General features: G+C 42.8%; 3 protein-coding genes across 3 annotated transcripts in view; 1 reads left to right on the top strand and 2 right to left on the bottom strand.

The window, feature by feature from the left end:
- Window positions 1–4,848, top strand: part of tenm1 (teneurin transmembrane protein 1) — a 212,891-nt gene extending 208,043 nt beyond the window's left edge. Inside the window, 3 exon segments of the mRNA XM_034223176.1 lie at window positions 243–949; window positions 1,873–2,015; window positions 3,258–4,848. Coding sequence (XP_034079067.1) covers window positions 243–949; window positions 1,873–2,015; window positions 3,258–4,013 — 1,606 coding nt within the window. The 3' untranslated portion in view covers window positions 4,014–4,848.
- Window positions 4,849–5,797: 949 nt separating this feature from the next.
- LOC117550687 (SH2 domain-containing protein 1A-like) lies at window positions 5,798–10,200 on the bottom strand. Its single transcript, XM_034223177.1, has 3 exons — window positions 9,607–10,200; window positions 7,826–7,889; window positions 5,798–6,432 (listed from the first exon to the last, which is right to left on the bottom strand). Exons 1-3 carry the CDS (start codon window positions 9,741–9,743, stop codon window positions 6,169–6,171), a joined length of 465 nt encoding a protein of 154 aa, XP_034079068.1. The 5' UTR covers window positions 9,744–10,200; the 3' UTR covers window positions 5,798–6,168.
- Window positions 10,201–12,943: 2,743 nt separating this feature from the next.
- On the bottom strand, window positions 12,944–18,120 carry LOC117550691 (type-2 angiotensin II receptor-like). Its single transcript, XM_034223182.1, has 2 exons — window positions 17,957–18,120; window positions 12,944–17,393 (listed from the first exon to the last, which is right to left on the bottom strand). The coding sequence occupies exon 2, from the start codon at window positions 17,337–17,339 to the stop codon at window positions 16,077–16,079; it is 1,263 nt and encodes a 420-aa protein (XP_034079073.1). The 5' UTR covers window positions 17,340–17,393; window positions 17,957–18,120; the 3' UTR covers window positions 12,944–16,076.

The raw sequence follows: 18,120 nt of genomic DNA, 5'->3' as shown, positions 1-18,120 counted from the left end.
GCGTAAACTTACTTGAGTAATGGCCTTCTCCGGTGTTGGCTCATGAAATACTATAATGACTGAATAATCTGCATCATAACCTCAGATGATTATATAAAAATGGCGCCTGATTTATTGGTGGGCCAATAGATTAACTACAAAGTGCAGCCTCGCTAAGCTGCTAGCATGACGGTATGTTGATGTATTTATGTTGGACATTTTCCAACTGCATTAATACCTCTACCTGTTGGGCTTACCTCCAGACTGACCCCGCTGCGCTACGACCAGAGGGATCGCATCACACACCTCGGAGAGTTACAGTACAGCATGGACGACGACGGGTTCCTCCGCCAGCGAGCCAACGATCTGTTTGACTACAACTCCAACGGCCTGTTAACGCGCGTCTTCAACCGACTGACGGAGCGCACCGCGTGGTACCGCTACGATGGGCTGGGGCGCCGCGTGGCCACCAAGAGCAGCGGCGGCGAGCAGCTGCAGTTCTTCTACGCCGACCTGTCGCACCCAACCAGGGTGAGCCACCTGTACAACCACAGCAGCAACCTGATCACCTCGCTGTACTACGACCTGCAGGGCCACCTCATCGCCATGGAGCTGAGCAGCGGCGAGGAGTACTACGTGGCCTGCGACAGCGTGGGGACCCCCAGGGCGGTCTTCTCAAACAAGGGCCGCCTGGTGAAGGAGATCCTCTACACCCCGTACGGAGAGGTCTACCAGGACACCAACCAGGACTTCCAGCTGGTCATCGGCTTCCACGGCGGATTGTACGATCCTCTCACACGGCTCGTCCATCTGGGGAGGCGGGACTACGACACGCTAGCAGGGCGATGGACTTCGCCCAATCACGAGCTGTGGGGGGAGCTGAGCAAAGAGCCGAAGCCATGCAACGTGTACGCCTTTAAGAACAACTGCCCAGTCGGCAAAGTGGAGGAGGTGACAGAGTTTACTACAGGTGAGTTTCACACATTGAGACACACATTCAGCCTGCCAGCTCTCACACAGATATAGGCAGGAAGGTATTTCTGTTAGCAGCACCCACACACACCCACACACACACACACACACACACACACACACACACACACACACACACACACACACACACACACACACACACACTACACGGGAAACATCTGCCATCCTGACTGAGTGAACGGGGCACACAGCTAACCACAGGTGAGTTGTTTGGCAGGAGGAAATGATGTGACAGACACACATTGTACTGGCAACAGAAAGGACAGCCATGCCTCTGATCAGCTTGTTTTTTTAACACAGGCGTGTTATGTTCTGTTCCCTCTGTCTGTCAAGAACACACTGTTTCCCCGAGAGACCAAATAGAAAACTTGCGATAGGGAAAGAGATGGAATAGGCGAGCAGGAGAATGAATATGGGATGTGGGAGGGGGCGTATGTCCTTCTGGTTAATAGAACATTCATTTGGCCTGTCACGTTTCCCTGCAGCAGGATTGTTTATTACTGGATGCGTTTCTCAGGGAAACACCGTCCCCACCACATATGCTCAGATATTGTGTGATTTCCTGTATGAGGTATTGTTTGCTTGGCCTTATGTTGGCTCCACAGTAAACACTATATTCTAACCCTCCCTGCAATTGTCTCTCTTTCTGTGTGTGTGTGTGTGTGTGTGTGTGTGTGTGTGTGTGTGTGTGTGTGTGTGTGTGTGTGTGTGTGTGTGTGTGTGTGTGTGTGTGTGTGTGTGTGTGTGTGTGTGTGTGTGTGTGTGTGTGTGTGTGTGTGTGTGTGTGTGTGTGTGTGTGTGTGTGTGTGTGTGTGTGTGTGTGTGTGTGTGTGTGTGTGTGTGTGTGTGTGTGTGTGTGTGTGTGTGTGTGTGTGTGTGTGTGTGTGTGTGTGTGTGTAGACATTGGTAGCTGGCTGCAGCTATTTGGTTTCCAGCTTCATAATGTTGTCCCAGGCTTTCCGAAGCCTGAAGTGGGCAGAATGGAACAAACATATGAACTGATGAAGACCCAGACTAAGACACAGGACTGGGACTCCAGCAAGGTGAGATCTAAAAGCTATTCCAATTGTTTAGAGTGTGGATATCCCTTGATGTATGCTAAATATATCTAAAAAGTGACATACTGTATATACACTTTTTTTCCAATATCAACATGAGTGCTGGCATTAGCCAAGCAACCACTTAGTCACCAGTCAGAAAATAAACACTTGATGATTCATACATTCTCATTTGAATCACTTTAGTCCTGGTTCAATTCAATGTGAAGATTTGCTGTTTTTTCTCTGTTTCACGTCATTTTTAATGTAGTATCTTGACGAATTGGACTGTTTAAAGAATTAAAGAATGTTGTCATATTAATTCACTATGAAAATGGTCTTTAGTCGCAACCATATGCGTCACAACATGAGTGATTGATTTGAAAATCACATATAAATCAAACAAATAAATGTTCAGTGCAATTATCTATTCCATTATTTTTGCAATACACAGGATAACATCTGCAAATAGGAAAACAATCACTCAAATTCATTCCATGTGTTATTTTGTAAATGTATTACTTATTTGCTCTGCTTCAATAAAAAAGAAATTATTTTAACGACGCAACGTGATCATTTCATCTCTGTATGAGTGTGTCCAAACCTCAAAGACGTTTATTTTAACTATTACCAGTTTGACAAGTGAAGTCAGGAAAAATAATAACATTAATTTGAGCTCCATTACACTTGGCTTTACCACTTTCAGAGTCCCGTTGTACACCTTTTATCACAGCACATGTGTTAACTTGTCAAAGTAAGAAAAGAGCAGGTGTTGCTCACAACGCTAATGATGGCTCTGTCAATGCCAGCTGTTCTTACTGTGACAAGTCAAGTGTCTGCTGTGAAAAAGTGCCATTGTGCATGTGTCCACTAACCCACTACAACACAAATGCAGCAGAGCCATTATTAGTTTTCTTTTCCTGGTTAATGTCAAAACACATGTGTTGTGAAATATTCTGTCATTGCAATTCTGGTGATCCTTCTTTTTTTTTAAGTCTAATCAAAACAGTTTTTCTCTTGTGTTTAAGAAATAAAGGTTCACACGTTTTGCCAGGTGATTTATTATTTGTTACTCCGATAATGATGAGTTCTTGTCCCAGAATTCTGACTTCTAACACTGACATAAAATGTAGACTTTTTAAATGGAACACGATCATTTTCTTTTCATACCTGCCTCTCAGTGACCTTTATTTAGGTGCATGCAAGTCTCTGTAATATGTTGAGTGAACCTGTTGTCCTTGTTCCCAGGTGGTGTTGGGGATCCAGTGTGAGCTGCGCAGACAGCTGAGGAGCTTCATCTCCCTGCAGAGGCTGCCTCTGGTCTCGGAGCCCGTGGGCTCCGCCTGCCACCGACCCACCCGCCCTCCCCCCTTCGGCTCGCGGCCCTCTCTCCTCGGCCCCAGCATCCGCTTTGCCGTCTCCCACGGCCGTGTCAGCGCTGAAGTCATCGGCGTCGCCAGCGAGGACAGCCGTCGCGTGGCGGCTATTTTAAACGGCGGCATCCACCTGAGCGGGCTGAGCTTCACCTTGCACGGCTGCGACACGCACCACTTCCTGCAGTCCCGGCCCATCGAGGAAGACCTCGCTCTGGGGCTGGGGGTCGGAGGGCGCGTCCTGGAGAGCGGGGTGAACGTGAGCGTGTCTCAGATGAGCGCCACGGTGAACGGCAGGACTCGACGATTCGCCGATATCACCCTCCAGCAGGGAGCGCTGTGCCTGTGCGTGCGCTACGGCGGGAGTGAGGAGGAAGAGAGGGCGCGTGTGAAGGAGGAGGCGAGGAAGAGAGCGGTGGAGGGGGCGTGGGAGCGGGAGAGGAAGAGGGTGGATTCAGGGGACGTGGGGAGCAGAGCGTGGAGCGAGGCGGAGAAGCAGCAGCTGCTGTCTGCTGGACTGGTCCCGGGCTACGACGGCTACTACTCCCTGCCTATAGAGCAGCAGCCGGAGCTGTCCGACTGCCCCGCCAACATCCACTTTATGACACTCAGCGAGGTGGGGGGCAGGTAACAGAGACACGTGAGCAGCCCCCCACCCCACCAAAGACTGCCTGTTTCTACTCTACTCTGATTTGTTCTACTGTTTCTATACCGTATCAACAAAAAAAAAAGGAAGAAGACGACGACAAAGAAGAACAAGAAGAGAGATTGGGGGGGAAATTATTTCCAAATGCCTTTAATTGTGACAAAATGATGGTATTTTATTATTATCGTCCAGTTCTCCAATTTCTAACAGTGGCACAAGCAGTGTGGTTTGGCTATGGCTTTGCTTTTTGTATCCGCGACTGACCGACTCACTGACGGACCGACGGACTGACTGTCTGTCATCTTGCTGTTTCAACACTGTTCATCGTTTCTTGGACTCTGATTCACTGAACTGTAGAGACGAAGGCTTTTTAGGATTTGCCAGTGAACAATCCTCTTCATGACTCCAAATCAAGAGCTCTCCGGTTGCCATTTGAGTTCCCACATGGTTTACCTCGGATATACTATCGTTTACATATTGTGTAAGAGAGGCCTTGTCAACTCTGACACTCCCCTTTAGAGAAGGGAAGCCTCTCCCGGTTCTCCCGCCTCTGGTGTGCTCCAACAGTAGTTTGTATGAGTGTGTATACTAAAATCAAGAATGTACATAGCCAGTGCTTTCACACGGAAAAAAGTGCTCAACTGGAAATGCTGTTGTTCATAAGTAAGTGTCAGTATTGTTAATCAATAGAAAAACAGTTACATTTTTGCAAAGAATTATACATGGCTATAGTAAATATTCTCGCTGAAAAATCTGACTTTATTGGGTTACGATGCTGATTAAAGTTATTATGTGTGAATTACCAGATTGCATCCTGGGATTTGTCTCAGCATTGTTGCTTATTATCTCTTCCTCTGGCTGGTGGTCCCTCTCGCCTCCTCGCCACACATTTGTTGTGCGCGCTTTGTCCTGCTTTCTGGGACTTTGTAACTTTCAAATCTGTGCTGTCATTATCCCCACCATCACAGCTCACACCGAGATGAGCACGAGAGACCTGCGTCTGTCGGAGGCAGCAGAAGAAGAAGCAACAGAGAAAGGGAAAAATAAATGTGACAGCTGAAGCTCAGCGAGTGGGTGGTGAGTGCAGAAGGGGGCAGGACCTGGAGTTGGCTGAGCCGCTCTCTACAGCTTGTCTCTTCTCATTAGGAAATGCCAATCAGACTGCATGTGAATCACTTCCAAAGCCGACAACAACACACACAAAGTTAAAGTTTGTTTTTCTTTCTTTTTTTTCTCTTCTTAATCTAGCTACCACTAATCCCCCTCCCCGTCCGTCTGCCTCTCCCCCTCCCCGCCGTCACTCCACCATCTGCCCACCATTCATTGTTTGTGTTTCTCTCCCTGGGCTGTGGATGACAAAGCCCCACAATGCATATGGTGTGAGTGCGAGCAGGTGATATACGTTCCTCAGTAGCACGCTGATCGGCTGCGATGTACCTCTCTTTCTAAACCATATGCTCCGCTAGATACTGTCCAACCTCATCTCTCTGCTGAAAAGATGGAGGGTCCGGTTGCTAGGAGACCGCTGCATTGAAGAATCGCCTGGGCTGAATAGTTCCTCTCTCTCTCTCTTTTTTATTTTCATAGGAAGCCAGTAATGTCAATCAGAAGAATGACAGGTCCCCCCCCCCCCCCCCCCCCTCCTCTCTCCAGCAGTCAGCATTCTCTCCACGGAGGAAATCAGTACTTCAATATGTCAAATTGAATTTTTGTTCCGCATTATATGTCAGTCGGAGGCGTTTGGTGTGTGTGACCTCATTTCAAAAAAGTTTATTTCAACCAATATCATTTATTTTCTTTGCCATCACCCAATTGCATTAAGAAAACACAGCACAATATTTGTTGTCATCTTGTGATGGATATTAATGTTTCAGCAGCTGAATATTATTATTATTATTATCCCTGAAAGGCGCTTTATGTGCCGCATATGCAGAAGAAGAATTAAAAAATTCAATTGAGGAAGGGTGCTGAGATCTGAGTCACAGCCAGATCTTAAATGATGTGATTTAACAAACTGGTTAATTGGGGGAATAAATGACATTCACTTCACACACACAGCGTGCAAAATGCAACAGTAAGGCATCACTAGAAGACAGTTTTTGGTTTATAATTGGGTCAATATTAAGCTGAGGGTACACCCCTAACCCAAAGCTTGCTGCAGCTCCTTCTTGTTCCTGTTTTTGTGTCCCTGAGCAGCGCGAGGCGTTCGCTGCTGGGGGTAAGCGTCGGGGCCGCTGTGTGTCGGCGACAGGCTGTTACCGGGCGTCTCTGTGTGTGTGTGTGCCCGTCTCTGAGCTGTCACGGGGAAGAGCAGAGGAACGGCAATCCCCTGTCCAGGCTTCTGGAAAGCTGCTATCAAGTTCTTGATTTGTCGGAAATATCGCTTCTGCACTCCAGGAGTGGTCTGAAAACACACAAGAGACAGGGAAAGAGGCAGAGGGGGGAAATCAGCGTCTCCACATCAAACAGAGGACAGGATGGGGAGCGACTCGAAATGAGCTCTCACAGATTCACCTTGTAAAAGACATCAAGGTAGAAGCACACACACATGAGAGCACTGTGAGCAAGGCTTCATGAGGTATATCAAATATATGTGATACACACTTTAAGGCAAACAAATAAGATGATGGCAAATAAATCTATAATTGCTGTAGAAACTCTGGAAGCATGGAAACGACACTCACAGGGTTTCAAGCTAAATTAGGAAAGTTATGGTTGAAGTTCCCGCTCAAAGCCTTCACTCCCCTGGGCTTTTTTAACATTCAGTGAGTCCACAAAAAGCATTTATTTTTGGATGTATGTGTGACATCTAAGTGTCTCATAAGCTTTACTGAATAAAATTGACATAACACAACATTTCTCGGTGTAAAATAAAAAAAGGTTCTTTAGACTTCATATTCCAGTAAAACAAAAGCTGTTCTCTTTATGACCTTTTTCATTTGGCTTTAGAGAAATTCATGTTTTGCATCTTATTGATAACCTTCATAAAGGTTTCACTTTGCACACAGCTGTCACTTGTATCTCCAAACTATAAAACATTTAAAGTATTATAATTTTGTCAAGTAAGGACTTTAAAAGCATATTTGTTTTTCGTGTAATCAATCATGCTGTAAGCAAATGGTGAAAACCCTTCGAATGCATTTGGAAATCAATCAAAGTTTTCTCCAGCGAAGCACTTTGGATGTTTCTGTCTCCGGCCACAAGTGTTACCTCTGTTCCCTGGGATATTTCATTAAAGTGACTGATATTGTGCATGATGAATAATGTAAACTGTTATTGAGCTTGTAGTGAAATCCGTTTAATTCGAGTCCTCTCTCCCCCTATCTGTTGGCTTGATTTTGTCAGTAGAAATGAGCGGGGGGTAAAATGTAGTTACAACAGCACGCGGCTTTTAGTCGTCGGCGAGAGACAGAGCTTCAGATGTCTCCATACGATCACATCTCTGGGTGTGTGCCAAACCTCAGCGCTCAATTACATATCCCATCAGAAATCCTGTCACATGCAATTCTACGTTTCCCCATCTCTGGGGTATATGCTGATGCTGTGGCGTCCTACATTGTGTGTTTGGGGGGAGGGGGCGAGGTCTTATTGCTAAAGTAAAAAGAAGAACCTATTTCTCAGTGCTGTCAATCCTGGAGAAGGAAAGAAAAGCCTCATGTTTGCCTCAAATTCACAGCTTGCTGAATTAGGCTGGCACCAAAACAACCTCTAGAACTAATAAACAGCAACCGGAGCGAGGCGGATGTGCAGCTGTTTGGTGCGGAAAGAAGTGAAAGAAGAAGATAAAAATGTCTCACTTCAGCAGCCCAGGAGCCCGCGTCGTTCTTGTGGAGCCTGTACGTGTACACAAATCCACTGCACCTGCACGCACACACACACATTAGCACATTTGATCTTTGACAGTCATACATTTCAACATAGCCTACTCGAACTTCAATTGAGTATTTTCACATTCTGCTACTTTATACTTTTACATTTTGTAGGCAAACGTTATACCTACATTACTTACAGATTATTAATTACTTTGCAGATTTAGGTATCATTAAAACAATATCGTAATATATTTTCATAGGTTACTGACTTTTCCCTTTCTACCTAGTGCTAGTACTTACAGTAGCATCTTCTAGCTTTGGGTTATTGATACAAAATATAAACCAACTCATATATTGTGATTAAACTCAGCGTTACAAAGTGTTTTAAATAAACCCCACCTTCATGAGTGATGAACACATTTGTGTAATAATTATAAAACAATACTTTAATATGACTCTAAAATGAGCCACATTACAAGATGAATACTTTCACTCTTTTTTTCTTTAAGTATATGACGCTGTTTATGTATACTTTTGTACTTTTACTTAATTTTGAATGCAGGAACTTGTAACTTAGTATGTTCAGAGGTGGACAGTAACGAAGTAAATGTACTCAAGTACTGTACAAAGGTACATTTTGAAGGTACTTGTGTTTAAGTTGTTCCTTTTATAGTAGTTTGTACTTCTACTCCACTAAATGTTGGCAGCAATAAGTGTACTTTTGAGTCCACTTCATTTATTTCACAAATATTTACTAGTTAAATGTGCAGGTTTATAATATAAATACAAACATGTATTAAACTAATACAGTTTGATTTTGGATGGAGATACCTGGCAGTACAAAAAAGTTATTATGGTGTGTCATTCTTTACCAGCTGCAACATCAAAATGATAGACACATGAATGCATCACTTTGATAAACCCGTAATATAATAAAGGTCACTTTGGATTTAAGATTTGGTACTTAAGTATTTTTTTCTTCTGTACGTTTACTTTTGAGTGCAGGACTTTAACTTGACTTCATCTTGAGAACAGGCATTTGCTCTAATGTCACTATTGTGATCATTACTTCTCTTATGAGACTGTCACACTTAATTGTAGGCCACCGTCTTTCAGTTAATACTTTTATTTTCCTAAATGTGAGGAGATCAATACTCTATAATAGAAGAAACTTGGATTATGTGTTGGTGTGATTCCTTGGTAAAGAAGCAGAGATGTGTTTGTACTCAGTGGTGGAATGTAATAAAGTACATATATGTACCGTACTTAAGTATTCTTTTTGACATAATCTACTTTACTTGTGTATTTCCATTGTCTGCTACTTCATACTTCTACTCCACTACATTTCAGAGACAGTATTGTATGTTTTACACCACTACATTTATTTAGTTACTAGTTGCTTTTTATATATAAAAACACACAATCTGCTCATATGACACGATGCAGTATTAATCAATCATGTGTTACGAAGTCTCTCAAATTGGCTCCAAATGAATAAACTAGAAGATTAAAATACTTGTAAAAGTGATAAAAATAAGATACTATTCTTAAGAAAGAGCTAAACTTATATTCTACATACTTTTACTTTTGATACTCTTAGTACACTTATGATGTAACTGAAACGGGTCATTGTGCAGAATGAGTGCTTTTATTACATTTTGATGCCAGTACTTTTTCTTAAGTACAATATTGAATTCAGGATGATTACTTTCAAACTAGTATTTCTACTTGTACTGAGTACTTTATCACCCTCTGTCTGTACTCACAGCACACACAGGCAGTAGACCCCGGGCACAGAGTCGCTGTCCCGCAGCAGGTAGCAGCCGTCCCGCCCGTCCTGCCCCAGCCTCCTCTCCCCCTCCTCCTTCCCGATGGGCCCGTGGTACACAGACAGGTTCTCCATCTCCTCTCCAGATCCACTACTGTATTCCTTCCTATTGCCAGCTCTCCTCTCCCTCCCTTGCTCACTTTTAACGTTCCACTGCAGGCCTTTTTTTTGCTCTTCTCGTTGTTTCCACAGGTAAGGCAGCTGTCCAGCTTCTCATTTGATATCTACTTCTTGATGTTTCAAAATGTCCGTTTGGGAGCTCTGGTAAAAGCAGCTTTTAGTTTTTTTTCAGCGTCTAACCCAGACTGATAGCAGCTCTCTCTAACCTCTAACCTTTATGGCTTGTCGCTCTGCCTCCTCCTCCACTACACACATGTACGCACACACTGAAATGTGGGTTTGCGTATCTCTCAGGAAATGATTGTATTTTTTTCATCGACAGGAAATAACATCAAAGATTCTAACTGAATATTTCCACAACAATATAAAGCACAAGAGAGGAGTGAAAAATAAGCAATATCACTCTTTGCACACAGGAAAATGTGTGCAGTGTGTGACGGACTCGCTTAGTTTTCCTATTTAAGTGTTCTTACACTGTCAGTTTCTAAGAATAGGGAGGTGCAAAAGCGGAACAAGTGTTTTTATCTTTAACCCGCACTCAGTTCATGTATTAATACATTAATAGGAAACACTCACATACATACACAAGTAAAGGATATGCATTAACAATGGTATTAATGCTAAATAATAATCAGCAAAAAGTGTAAAAAGTATTTATTCTGGAGTAAATGCCCCCTGTGACTGAAGAATGATTTGTTGACAAATGTACAGTTTTTTATTATTATTAAACTATTTTCTTACTTAGCTTTTTGTAAAATATAAAGTAATTCAACCTCTTTATTTTCTCAAACTGTTATTTAAATGAACCATTTGAAGAGTTTCAGTAGACCTGCTAACAAGTCATATGCCTCTAATTCTGTATAAGGGGTCTTTTGGTCGCAATCCAAAAATGTCAATAATAACTGGTTTAATTTTTAACAAAGCAAGGATTTACAGTGATGTAAAGTGCATTTAATCAAGTACTATACTTGAGTTTTTACATGTTTTGCTACTTTTGACTTCTACCTCAATTCAAAGGTAAATCGTATTATTTTACTCCTCTACATTTATTAATTACCTTTAGTTACTTTACAGATTTGGATTAATGATGAGAAATATAATCAACACTTAAATAAGACTTCAGTTACACCAGGAGCTACCCTGCAGTATACAAAGGAATTGAAATTAGCAGCGACTTTACCAGCTTTGATCACACTTTAATGCATCAGTCATTCTAATCCAGTTAATTGACATAAATGATTCTAAAATGGGACATTACATACTTTTACTTTTGGTACTTTAAGTATATTCGATGCTTATACTTTGTGCTTTTACTTGAGTGACATGTTGATTGCAGGACTTTTACTTTTAACAAAGTATTCCTACTCTCTGGTTGTTCTACTTTTACTGAACTATAAGATCTGATTTCTTCTTCTCTGCTTTATTAAAAGCTGATAGTATATTTTTTGTGCAATCTTATGCTGATACTTACTTAAAGTGGACCTATTATGCTATATTGGAAACATATATTGTAAGGCCATACCTATACAAAACATGTCTGTGAAGTTTTTTGCAGTTCACCCATTGTAGCCATGCCTCATACTGCTCATACGCCTCTTTTGCAGCCCTGTTAGAGAAACGCGGATTTTAGGTCCTTAGCTTGAAAAAAAAAAAAAGAGGAGGAGGCGGAGCTAATGCCTGATCAGAATTCTACCGGAGATAAAGTTAAATTCTGCTGTAATACAATGCCATCCTGTTCTAAACCACATCAAGGATTATTTCTGAAACAGTATGGAGCTCAAATGCTTTTTCTCTTGCGGGTTTACCACAAGGTGAGTTCTTTTTTTATTTCCTGCTTTAAACACATGTGCTACAGTACAGGTTAGCTCTGAGTGTTAGCGAGGCTTGCTAATGTAAACAAAGACGAGATTACGTCCAAAACACGTCAGGCATTATTTCTGATAGTTATTTTTCTGTGGGTCCGCTGCCGATTTGACGTTAAATCGGCAGCAAATCTGTATCCGCTCGTTGTACCCCTGTTTTTAAAAGATTTGGGTACGGAGGAAAAGAGAGAGGGTTTTATTTTCTGACGCTGCGTGAGTTCCCCGACGCACCGGAGACACATAGCCTATGTATGCAGTGCTTGAATTGGGCCGGTACTCACCGGTACACAGTAGGCTACCGGGACCTCTGATTTGTACCCATCTGGTACCGTTACTTCTTACTCAGTACCGGCACAGTGCCGGTACGGCGGTATTCAGTACTCAGTAGATGCGTCATGAGGTGCCGCCGCCGCTTTGCCAGCCTCGCCCCCGGAGCAGCAGTCTTCGTCGCCCCAAACACCGCCACTCCTCGGTGGCCCGCAAGTGCCAGAGGACCTCGGCAAAACAGAGCCCGCCCAGGTATATTTAAACAAGTTCCCAACTCGCCTGTACAGCGGGGTAAGGCGCTCATTTTGCAGCTCATGGTTTCAAAACAGAGATTGGCTGGAATATTCATGTAAAAAAGATGCCATCTTCTGCTATGTAGACATTTCGGTTCAAATACATCTAACTCAGATGCCTTCACCACAATTGTACCAGAGTACCAAACGCTGTCTCCTGGTACTCAGCTGTGTAACTCACTAAAAATGAAATACTATATGACAGTAAAACAAGAATACAGTTTAAAAGGGGAGTGATTTGTAAAATATCCATAAAGAAATAGAAAATCTGTTTACAGTTCTGTTCCATATGGGTGTTGAGAGATGTATCCACAGATCTCTTAATGTTGCTCTCAAAGTGCACCAGATGGATGCTTTTAACTTCAATATTTAAAAAAAATCTTGTGTTAGATCCACTCCCATCCATCCATCTTCTCCCGCTTATCCGTGGTCGGGTCTCGGAGATCCACTCCCCACTTATAAAAATAGCACTTTACCCCTGCACCCCCTCTAATCTCAGATGCACCCTGAGTCATTTTGTTTAAGTATAGTGAGCCTTTCTAAAATACAGTAAAGAGACAAACCCATCAGCATTATACAGTAGGATATAGGCCGCCTATGACTTTGAGCCAAATTCTTGTTTTTGGGCTGTATAAATAAATTGACTTGAAACAGTTGCTGATTTAGAGCACTGGCACCTTTTTTATTCCAATTCAAGCACTGTATTTATGTATAAAAGACATCACAAAGTGCATTTTGCATGAAAGGTCCCCTTTAATGTAGCTAGTCACAGTAGGCTTATGGATTTACACGAATAGGCCTATAAAGTACATTATTTCTCTTTGATGTAGTGGAGTGAAAATAGAAACTAGCCTACCTCAAAACTATAAAGTAAAGTTTGAGTAATAAGTTACTTTCTACCAGTGGCATCATTCTTAAACTTGTGGTAAAGCTAAAAGTAATTCACAAAGATGTTAAATTTCAACATGTTACATTTAAATGGTATGTTAAGGTTAAGATGTTGTATGGCAGGCATGGGAAACGTTTATCACCTGCTATAAGATAGTGTTTAAGCTACTTCTCAGCTCCAATTTCCCCATTAGACGGCAATAGTTAACAGCACATGTTCTCAGTCACATGTCACTGCTCTGTTTGTCAGGGACACTCACAGCTGCTCTGCAGAGCGGCGAGCCATCAGCTCAGAGCTGTGTGCCTGAACATACTGCGACAAACTCCTCCTGCAATCTGTGCTGTCACTCGGAAAGTTCTGTTGTGTCAAATTAAAGACGCTGTTGTTGATTAAAATATTAAACTTGTGCAGCTTTATTTTACCGATGTGATAGCACAGCATCTGGTTTTATAAGCTCATCATTGAGATGTGTATCATTCCTGTTTTTGATGGTCTGTATTCCCTGTATACCTACTCTCCAGTGACCCTTCGGAAAGGTCAACCTACCACTCAGTACATGCTTTGAGCCTGGCAGCTCTCTTTAAATGCAGCATTTGTTGTTTTCATGCATTCAGAACTGTATCCTACATGAGTCATCAGTCTGTGTCAGAGCCATCTTCCCTTCGGCTCAGAAAGATCATGAGCGCTGGGACTTTGGGGCTCAGTGTCTGGGTAAGCAGCCAGTGGCATTTTTCCAGTGCTTCTACAGCACTTTAGCGCCATCCAGTGGCAAACGTTGGGAGGTTATGAAGGATGATGTACTGCATGTTCGGCCAGTGTAAGGAATGGTTGCCTTTTCTTTCCTTTTGGGTGCCATATTAATCCGTAAAAAAATGCGAGGTTATCTTTTTTTGTAAATCTAGAATAGAAAAAAAGCAAAAACCCTTCCAACAAAAACGTTTATAGGATTATCCACTTCATGTGTATACCCCATGGTCCTTCAGTAAGACAACATTTAACCACACTCCCCTGGCTCTCAGTTCACAAGCAGGCAGTCCAGGGTCAATGCAGAATGTAGTGGATCTATACTGGACACAAATAGCAGACAGAGATACATCATTGATCAGCCAGCGGCTCCCTGCACCAAATCCACTGACTGGACTGGAATGCATATAGGGACATTTGTATGAGATTATGATATCTGGCCTTGATATGTACGGAATCTGAGTGAGGCATTCTGGGAGGGGAGGGGGGAAAAAATGGGGAGACTGAATGTCCATCTGCCAGCCGACAGTAATCGCACCACTCTCATTCCCGGGTGGGGGGGAGCTCCGGAGTCGCAGCTGTTGGAGGGTGAATTTGGGATAAAAGAAAGTAGAAATTATAGTTGAAAGAAGCAATTTCACTAAACCGGTGTATGTGTAATTAGTGGCTTAAATTTACCCGACCATTTCCCATTTTAGTAAAGGATCCGTAAAATAATTTTGGAGAATTCAAATCAAACAAAGGATTTTTTCTGCCAATATTGGTCACTTTAATTTTCAGTAAATGCAATAAAGTAATTTGAATAAACTGTCTTTACAGAATAATACCATAATATAACATGATTACACTTAAAGGTGGGGTAAGCTTGAGAAACCGTCTCGATATACACTTGTTGTTATATTCCATGGAATGCTCTTAACATCCCGATAGCAATGAATATCTTAAGTGCTTTGACAAAAAATCCATACAAAAATGTCATCTGTGGAAGCCGTAAAACTGTGCACAAATGTATCTCGTGCCCTCATTGGTCATGTGCGCGTTCGTGAAGGAGGGGCTCTGTAAGGAAGTGGCAAAAGTGTTTCCAGCTCTGTATTTTCAAATTATTGCGCACTCGAGCTGGTTTCTCCAAAATTATCTACCCCACCTTTAATATCTTGGTTTCATGAAAGCACAGTCAAATAAGTTTTATTTTGATTGGTTAATACTTATCCAATACATCTGTATATCTCATTATGATTCTGCCCTTCAATGCAGAGAACGCAGTACCCACACATTTGGTCAAAATGTACCATATAAAAGTGATTTACCATATAAAATATTGTTATGCCATTGTCTAATTTCAGATAAAACATCATAGTTAGCACTATTACAAAATAGAGTTTACATTTAAGCTAGCTGTTGAGATAACCACAGTTAAAGCCTATGATACATTAACTCTTTCATGTTCCTGTTTCCTTGTATAAAAAACGTATCTAGTGTATCATTCCATATCAATGAGGCAGAAGCTAAATCCAACTAATCTGAAACAAAGAAAGTAAACTAGCTAGCCTTAGCTTAGCAGAGTTGATGTGACTAGTGACTATCAGGTTAGTTACACCTTTAAACTTAACAGATTCTTTTTTTCTTCACATGAGAGAACTTTGTGAAAACTGAGATAATATCACCTTTTAAGTTGACAGCTGTTGTTAGCAAACAGTTGCATACTACACACCTAGCAGATAAAGAGTAACATAATCAATCATTTAGAGCTTCTTTTTAGCCAACAATATAATACCAAATCTGTTGGTCTTTACCTACTCTGGAGGTATGTCTGTTTCATTAGCCGCTACATGCTATATTATGTTCACCAGCTAGCTGCTAACTGTCTGTCTGCAGTGTGTTGAGTAAGTTGTGTAGCCTTCATTTAAAACAAATGTTTTAGCTGTTAACAGCTGCCTGCTTGCTGAACAGTTTGGCTAACCAGCTTTAAAACTTAAAATCTTTTTTTTTATATATATATATAGGCCTATATATATATAATTAAATAATAATATAATAATTTCCTTGGTGACTTGTTTCTGTCTTTTTGTGCACTCTGGCTCTAATGAAATGTAATTCAGTCAGTTGTAGTAACAGCTCTGCGACACACATCCATGCTTGTTGGGAGTTCAACCGTCATTTGAAGTTAGCATCACTGTTTGGGGTGTGAAGCCAGTGGAGGAAGGTGGAAAGCCTCCTCCTCCCCTTCAGGTAGTTAGGTATGACCAGACGGCTCAACAATCGCCAGGTCTTTCAGGTCACTGAGTTTTCGGGAGTAGGAGCTCAGCCTGGTGCTGAAGGAGCCTCTCTTCTGTCTGTGGTCCTCCCCGCGGGCCTTCAGACAAGCAAACAGACCCTGGCAGAGCCCCCCGAGGCGGCCCCGGAAATGGTTTCCGATAAAGCAATAGAGCACAGGGTTTATGGCCGAGTTGGAGAATCCCATGCAGAGGGTGAGGGGGGTGAGGTTTTGGGTTGTCCAATTCACCAAGCAGCCGTTCAACCAGCCCTCGTTCTTCAACAATTCTAAGAAGGTCACGCAGTGGAAGGGGAACCAGCAGATGAAGAAGGCCAGGACCACCGAAGCTACTGTCCACAACACCCGCTCCAGCCCCCTGCCCTCCAGGGGTCTGCCCCCGCTTGAGCTCACACAAGGGGTCGGGGGTCTCTCTGGTTTAATGCAGTTATCCTTGGACTCCAGGGATTTAAAAGAGGGCATCTTGGAGGGCTGCGATGTTGTCCGCATTCTTCCCAGCCCCGTATTAGCCAACAGATGCCTGCCAATCGCCCAGTAACAGCAAGAAATGACTAACAGCGGCAGGAGAAAGGCCAAAGCAATCTTCATCCAGGCCAGGGTCAGGTCCCAGGCCCGATCAGGATAGTGAATCCCACAGACCTCCACACCCAACTTAGGCACGTAGATAGTGTCCCTCAGATACAAGGTGGGGGCTGAGCAAGCACACGCAAGCACCCACACCACGATGCACGTGAACCGAGCACGTTTGGGGTACCGCGAACTCTGGGAGCGCAGCGGATGCACAATAGCAAGGTAGCGGTCCACGCTCATTAACGTGATGAAGAAGATGGACGCGTAGAGGTTGAGGTGGAGGAGAGCTCCACACACTTTGCAGGCAGCACGGCCAAAAGTCCATTTGTAGCCATGGGAATAGTAGACGGCCCACAGGGGGAGGGACAGCAGGAACAGCAGGTCGGACACACACAGGTTCAGCATGAAGGTGTTAGCCACAGTTCTCCTTGAGGTGCTGGAATGGGCCAACACCCAAACTGTCAGGGTGTTGCCTACGATGCCCAGCACACATATGATGCTATAGATGGCGGGGATTAACGTAGTCATGGGTACAACAGGCCAGTCTATGCAGGAGGGGGCCGAGGGGGCTACAGAGATGTTCAGATAGATCTCTGTCGTCAAGGGGGACGAGGTGGAGTTGAAAAGGGTGATGTCATTTGGCAATGCCATCATTGAACTGGATGCGTCATAAAAATTCAACTTTCCCCTTTATTTGACCAAGGTCAGCTGGAAATAAGACAAAAACAGAGGGTATTCAAAATCCATTCGCCTTTTATGGACAGTCATTTTAAATTGGCTCCCCGGTGTTTATTAGCTGTCCCACTTGATAACTAATCACAGGCAAAATACTTTACACCATTCCTGAAGTTGGGCAGTAATGAAATACATATGGAGGGGTTGAATTAATCTGCTGGATTAATGGCATCCTCAGAATTGTATTAATGACTGAAAGTTCATGGAACATTCATGAAGAAAGTGGCATCTTAATTTGGGAATTAATAGGCTTACAGGAATCTTAAAAGGCACTGAAACTGATCCTAATACGGTCCGCTGCACCAGAGGAAGGTATTAATAATAACATGAAATAACAACAGTGTTTAAAGTATAGGCATGCAGTAAAATAAGGGGATTGCATAATGAAATGACTTTCTCCAATAACAAAACAACAACTGGTAATCATGTTAAGACACTTGGACTAAGGGAAATAAACTCAAAGATGTATTATCAAATACAAATTAAGGTTTTATCAAATCCAATCATACTCAATGTATTTAAAGAAGTCATGTTACCTGTGAGTGATTGAGCGTCCAGTCCAAGCAGTGAAGCGGTTTTCAATTCCTCTTTTGACTAAAGTCCATGTCTTGACAAATACTCCTCGACCTCTCTAAGAGAAATCTGCACAGCTGAATACCCTGGACCATATCATGCCTCTGTGTTTGTGTGTGTGTCTGTA

This window comes from Gymnodraco acuticeps, unplaced genomic scaffold, assembly GCF_902827175.1.
Source record: "Gymnodraco acuticeps unplaced genomic scaffold, fGymAcu1.1, whole genome shotgun sequence".
Lineage (NCBI taxonomy): Eukaryota > Metazoa > Chordata > Actinopteri > Perciformes > Bathydraconidae > Gymnodraco > Gymnodraco acuticeps.
The sequence above is the reverse complement of the archived record's forward strand: the minus strand, read 5'-3'. Positions and strand labels throughout refer to the sequence as shown.

Coding starts and splice junctions, on each gene's coding strand:
- LOC117550687 (XM_034223177.1), bottom strand. CDS start 9,743: ATGGAGAACCTGTCTGTGTACCACGGGCCCATCGGGAAGGAGGAGGGG. Junction 7,890..9,606: donor GTCTACTGCCTGTGTGTGCT/GTGAGTACAGAC, acceptor GTGTGCGTGCAG/GTGCAGTGGATTTGTGTACA. Junction 6,433..7,825: donor CGGGCTCCTGGGCTGCTGAA/GTGAGACATTTT, acceptor GTGTGTTTTCAG/ACCACTCCTGGAGTGCAGAA.
- LOC117550691 (XM_034223182.1), bottom strand. CDS start 17,339: ATGATGGCATTGCCAAATGACATCACCCTTTTCAACTCCACCTCGTCC.